Below are 6,295 nucleotides of genomic sequence, written 5' to 3' on the forward strand. Positions count from 1 at the left end.
GATTCCAGAAACCTAGTTTCCCTGAAGGGGACTCAAGGAGGTTCTGTGGTGTTTCATGTGACCAGACGTCCAGAAGTACCTCCTGAAGCCAAGCTGGAGAAGATTTCTTGGGCCGTTAAAAACGAGTCAAACTACATAGTCCTCCTGCACGTCTCTCCTGGGGTGGATGTTCCAGAACGGGTCAACCCCCAGGACAAGTTCAAGGAGAGGCTCCATGTGCTCAACACAATGACCCTGAGGATTGACAAGCTGACCCTCGAGGACAGTGGGTGGTACCGGGCTCGATGCTCCTTCAGCACAGGGATAGAAAATGCCCAGTATTTCCACCTCAGTGTCTACGGTACGTGGTGGCCCCTCCCCAAGGACAGGCTTACCCCCTGCTTTGGTCCCTGGGAGTGTCCATGGCCCCCTTGCAGGATCCCTTCCAGACCCCAGACTTCAGGCTCTGCTTCTCCCCTGAAATCAGAAGCAGCGTGTTCAGCACGAGTGGAGGCGGGGCTGAGACTCCCAGCAGGGGTGGATCCCTCGGTGCTTCAGGACAGAAAAGGGACACATGGGGAGGTGGGGGTTTGCGGGAACCCTTACTGTGCTCTCGGGACACGTGTCCTTAACTGGTGTGGTGGCGGCTGTTGCTGCTGTCACAGATGGACCCACAGGTGTCTTAGTGCAGCCCCAACCATGTGTGCACCTTGTGTGGGTCAGGGTCAGACCCAGGGCCACCGCGATGAGGGTCAGGTGTCCGCAGGGCTGTGCTCCTTTCTGGAGGCTCCGGGTGAGGATTCACATCTCTCCTGTCACACATTGTAGTGGTGGCCGCGTCATTGGCTGGTGGCCCCTTCCTCCACCTGCAAAGCTGGTCCTGGTGGCCTGATCCTTCTGGTCCTGGATCCTTCCCCTCTGTCTCCTCCTCCCTCCATGAGTGAAGACCCTGTGATCCACCAGGCCTGTCAGGATACAGACCATTCCTAGTTTAGGATCAGCTGGTTTGTGTCCTCAGTTCCCCTTCGCCATGGACCCTAAGACACCTGCAGTTTGTGCGGGTGAGCACGTGGTCATCTTTGGGGACAATGGTCACCAGACACAGTCACAACCCATGTGGGGTCCTCCCCGCCTGTCCCCTCCTCCTTCTCAGCACGAGCCCGAGGCCACCCTCACTCCCAGACTCTCCGGTGCAGCTCTGAACCTCCAGGGACGCAGGAGACACTCACAGGGCGGCCCTTCCTCAGACACGCAGTCAGCACCTCCCTCTGTCTCTGTCTCTGACTCCCCCAGTGGAGGGAGACATCCTGCTGCGGGGAGAGTGGCTCCTACAGACCCTGGTCCCAGAGGTCCCCAGGCTGCCTGTTAGCCTGTCACCTGTCTTCCACGTGGACGGCAAGTTTAGTGCATTTTCTCACAGCGCTTGGGGAGTCCATTCCTCTAAGCCCAATGCGTCCCCCATTGCGGACTCTCCTGCTGGTGGCCTGAGGACGTTCTCTGGGTGCCAAGAGTTGCCAGGTGATTTCTGCATCTGGGGCCAAGCAGTCCCAGCCACTATCGGAGCCAAAGGAGGGGGGCCGGGGCCAGAACAGGACAGATCCTTCTGTCCCTGACTCTGTGTTTTCCTGAGGACACCTCACTGTCTTAGAATTCCTGGGATCTGGCAGGTGGGGTCTCGTAAGTAATTTTTCTGGGGTGATTTTCAGACGTGGTCAGTCTAGTGGAATCACATGGGGCTTCATTCAGTGAACTTGCTGTATATTTGAGTCAAGTCTGTCTTATCTGTAAAATGGACTCACTGTCCCAATGGGGAGGAGCCAGGGCGTCAGTGAGATTCCGCACGAGGAAGCAGGAGTGTGATGCTCTCCACTCACGGGACACCCTGTCCTTTGTCCCTCCTGCCCCAGAGCCCGTGCCCCGTCCCCAGGTCCTGGCCAAGGTTCTGTCCCTCACACGAGACTGGTGCAACGTCACCCTGGAGTGCCACACCCCGGGAGCCACAGGGGCCGTGAACGTGTCCTGGGAGAGCAAGGGCCTCCCCAGGGAGCTGGAGCAGAGAGAGGCCCCAGGACCAGCCCCCAACCCCTGGACCCTGGCTCTGAACCTGCCCCTGAGCCAGCCCAGCCCCAGGGTCACCTGTGTGGTCAGCAGCCCGGTGGACCAGAAAAGTGCCACCCAGGACCTCGGGGAAGTCTGTGTCCACGGTGAGTGTTCCTGCCTGAGGGGAGGGGACTCCCGGGGCTCAGGTCCCCCTGGTGAGGGTTCCGTGTCCTGTCCCTCATGTTTATGTCACCACCTGCCCCCTGTCACCCCGTCCAGGAGGCTGGCAGGTGCATTCCAACTTGCGTCTGCCTTTCAGTGTCTTAATCTGCTCCTCTGCACCCCTCAGCCCTGCTGCTCCAGGGAGCTCCCATCACACACATGTCTTTCCCCCCATCCGTCAGTTTTTATGCGTCTCAGGAGGTTTTCAGGAAAGCAAGTAGGGGTGAATCAGTGGTCTGTGGCACCTGAGGGAGGCTCCTCAGCCGCTGCCTTCAGGGCTCGGGGCTTCTGTGCCCAGTTCTTGTCTCAGGGACACACGTCCCCCCCACGTGCTCGCCTGGGTTCCCGGATGTGTCCTGCTCTCCTCAGCCCCGGGTTCTGGTCATGCTGCTCCCTCTGCCGCCAGACCTTCCAAAACTGCAGTCTCCCTTCCCACTCACTCCCGTCCAGGGACACCTCTGCAGCTGCCCCACGGGGTGTGACCCTGCAGGCACACAGAACCATACAGGCTTCACGTCCAACGCTTGACCTTGACAAGGACCCTCTGCGCCTTTGGCACAGGGCCCTGTGGGAGCTGCCGCTGACCTGCCCTCACGCCTCCCTCCTCTAGGGGGCGCTCAGGGCCCCACGCTGAGAGGGGCTGCTCTGGCCAAGGGTCAGTGTCCTGTGGGGCCTGGACAGCTGTGGGCGGGGCCACGGCTGCTCCTGCTGTGACCTCCTGTCCCACATGGGCCTCGGGCCGTTTGCTCCCAGTCAGGGTGTCCCCGAGGGAAGAGTGACCGGGGCCCCTGTGTGCCGCCTCGTCCCCACACCCCACCTCCCCCTGCTACTGGGGACCTGCTGCATCAGCGTCCCCGAGTCCCCGAGGAGCCCATCCCTCAGCCACCCCAGACCCTCTGCAAGAGGCTCCTGCCTCCCGCTCATCCTCCTCCCCGGCTCCTCCCTGCCCGGGTCCTCCTCCACCTGCTGCAGGGGTGCTGGCTGCCCCCAGGGCTGGTGATTGGACACGGTGTTCCTGGTCTTGTCCCTCCTTCTATAGTCTGCACCCCCCGAGATCTGGTAACCTTCACTCCTCTGTCAAGACTCACTTAGTCCCTCACCTCCTCCGGGAAGCCCTCCCTGAAGGCCTGCGTACCTGCTGTAAACCTCTAGTGCACCGCATGGCCCTGGCGGCTGCCTGTGCGTGTCCCAGCCCCGCCCCCGCTGACGAGCTCCTCCAGCGCGGGGACCCTGTCCTGTTCCTCTCAGCACCCGGCCCCCAGCAGGGCTCAGCACTGGTTGGGGAAAGCACCTGCCATGTCCCCCCTCTCCAGCCGAGACCCGCCCCTTCAGATGCCTCCACGTGCTTGGTGATGGGCGTCTGACATTGTCCCTTGTCTCATCCTTCACCGTCCCGGAGAGCGAGAAACACGTCCACACGGACAGGCCGGTGCTGCTCACCTGGGAGCCATCCTGGGGGCTCTTGCGGTCGCGCTGCTGGTCCTCGGAGCTGGGCTGTACCTGCGGCGCTCACGTGGGAAGAGGAAGAGCTTGGAGACTGGGAGAGGCAGGTGCTCGTCTCCTTCCCCTGCCCACACCCCTCCCTCCCTCACTGACCCTCAGCTCCCTCCCCTGCATTTTGCTCTCAGGGAATGTCCCTGCAGGAGGCTGGTGGGTGTGGGCATCACCGTGGGGTCATGGTGGGGGGAGGGCAAGGTTCCCAAGGCTCAGATTCAGCTCCATGTGTGTGGGGCTCAGGTGGAAGGTTGCAGGAGAAGCACAGGGACCATGGTGGTGGCATCCATGAAGCCATGCAGGTGTCCAGGGACGACAGGAACAAGGTGAGGCTGGGCCACCCCCGTCCCTGTGAGCCTGGGTGTGAGATGGTCAAACCCACTCATCTGCACTTTCTGGCCTCGTGTTTGTATCCCTTCCAGACATGAAGTATTAACACGTGGTCCATGCAGTGCTGGGCGTTGTTGGGGGGAGGTCATGTGAGCAGCACAGCATCTGTGGGGTCCCTCTGGGGCCTCTCTGTCCCTCAGCTGTGGCAGGAACCCTCTGTCCACATTCCAGGGTCTGAGGAACCACACTGAGTACCGGAGAGGCCTCTCCATACTGTGTACACTGAAGTCCGCATGCCAGGCCGCGTCTGGATGGAGATTTAATTGGGACAAGCAGCCTCTGGCAACACCTCAGTTGTGAGTGTGAAGCCTGCACCCTGATCCTGTCCCTCCCCCTCTGCTCTGAGCAGGGGCGGATTTAGCCGACATTAGTCAATTTCTACTCAAACTCCTTCTGCACAAGTTCAGCAGAGGACACAGATCATGGTAGATCGAAGGGGGAACTGCGATACAAATCAATACGGTGGAATCCTAACCGTCCTGACTAATGCAACGAAAACAACATAATTTAAAGAGATTACTTTCAGGTCCTCTGTTCGGGCGCCAGATTGACGGAGGCCGCGCTGGCTCTGACAGGTCCAGGGGTCCCCGAAGGATGGAAGGTGTCGGCGAAAGAGAGTGAGAGAGCCCCGAGATCTCCCCCGACCACCAGGCAGGCATCTCTGTCCTGTCGGCCCTGGTGTCCCCATCCATAGGCCAAATGCCAACATGGCATCAGAAAATGGAATGTCCACAATGGATAGCTCTTTGTGATAAGATGTGTCTGGAAAATGTACAGAAACAGGTTCCACAGAAGTCCCCTTGCAGAACTGCCCCAATTATACTGGGGTTGAGTAACTAAGAAAATAACAAGGTGTTCACATTTAATAACACTAAGATTAAGTCATAGGTTTGTAGATACTCTTATCCATCCTCATCACAGCTGCCAGGGTAAGGGAAGGTGTTTGTGGAAAGTAGGCCTTAGGGAAGGGGCTGCCATACACCACCAGCTAGCAAAGGTGTATGCACTAACCCATCCTCCGTCCTTATCTGTTCCCTCTCTCCAAGCTAGGCTCTTTGTCTCCGGGCAAGACTTGATTTTCCAGCCATATGCTTTATTGCACCAGAGAGCCAACCATACCTTTAAAGAGTTCAGCTTATTTCCCAATATGTAGAAGAGCCTCTACGAGTGCATTCACCTTTGTGTCTACTTTTATGATTTCTTGAATAGCTAGGGCATGAAAGACATTTTTGGTTAGTTGATTTGGATGTTGAGCTCCACGAACATCCCGGAACAACGCAACATTAGAAACAGAATTGCACATGCAAAGGTCAATCTTTCATGACTAGGGGTCATTAGCCTGTTCATAGCTCAAGGGAAAGTATGGAGGGAAACAGGACCCTCCGGAGACCTGATGTCTGCTCCCACAATCAAAAGAAGTTGTTCCCACAATAAGTTCCTTCACAAGGTGCAGTCATCACACCAGGGCCAGAACAAGGGGACAAGTCACTCCTGACATTGATCAACAAGGCACCCCAGGGGTCAGTGCTCAAGCAGAAACAATTGGGGGTGGATATCGGTCGCCATCCGACCGGCAAGAGACCGCGCAAACCCGCCCCAACCTCACCAGGAGTCCTCCCGACCAGTGGGCCCAGAACGGCTCCCAACACGCAGGGCTTGCTGAGCTGCGGCTCCGGGACAGGGACGGACCTCGTCGTTCTCTCGTCCCTCACGCCCCGCGTCCTCATAGACGCTCGTGAGCTGGGACCCTTGTGCCCACTCTACGGACGAGACGCAGGAGACCAGAAAGGCAGCGCTCAAGGCCGCCCGAGCAGCTCCCCAGCCGGGGTGCAGCCCCAGGGCCCGTGTTCCAGGCCCCCGTCTGCTCTCCCGGGCCTGGGACCCCCTCCCTTCTTCCCGGCGTGCTGCCTCCTGGCCCAGCCTCCTGTTTCTCAGGGAAAGAGCAGAAGCTGGTAACTGACAGTGTCTCATTCTACCAGTGAACTTTTAACTGGCCGCTCGCTGGCCTCTGCGTCCGTCTCTCCTGTCCCCGTGGGGGACGCTGCACTCCTCGGGTCTCAGTAGGACCTTTCCCTCCACGCCAAGGCCCCTTCTCTGGGGACCTGCAGGCTGTGGCCTCCCCGCCTCTGCTCCTCCCGAGGACCCTGCCGGCTCCTTCCCTGCAGCCGGC

General features: G+C 59.2%; 1 protein-coding gene across 1 annotated transcript in view; it reads left to right on the forward strand.

Moving 5' to 3' along the window:
- The window catches only part of LOC120227313 (SLAM family member 9-like), a 13,506-nt gene extending 9,188 nt beyond the window's left edge, over window positions 1-4,318 (forward strand). Inside the window, exons 3-7 of the mRNA XM_039225456.1 lie at window positions 41-340; window positions 1,887-2,183; window positions 3,641-3,891; window positions 3,979-4,061; window positions 4,297-4,318. Of these exons, the coding sequence (XP_039081387.1) occupies window positions 41-340; window positions 1,887-2,183; window positions 3,641-3,891; window positions 3,979-4,061; window positions 4,297-4,303 (938 nt within the window). The 3' untranslated portion in view covers window positions 4,304-4,318. The remainder of the gene's footprint in view (window positions 1-40; window positions 341-1,886; window positions 2,184-3,640; window positions 3,892-3,978; window positions 4,062-4,296) is intronic.
- The last annotated feature ends 1,977 nt before the right edge of the window (window positions 4,319-6,295 follow it).

This window comes from Hyaena hyaena, unplaced genomic scaffold, assembly GCF_003009895.1.
Source record: "Hyaena hyaena isolate Hyena2069 unplaced genomic scaffold, ASM300989v1 scaffold_2228, whole genome shotgun sequence".
In the NCBI taxonomy this organism is placed as follows: domain Eukaryota; kingdom Metazoa; phylum Chordata; class Mammalia; order Carnivora; family Hyaenidae; genus Hyaena; species Hyaena hyaena.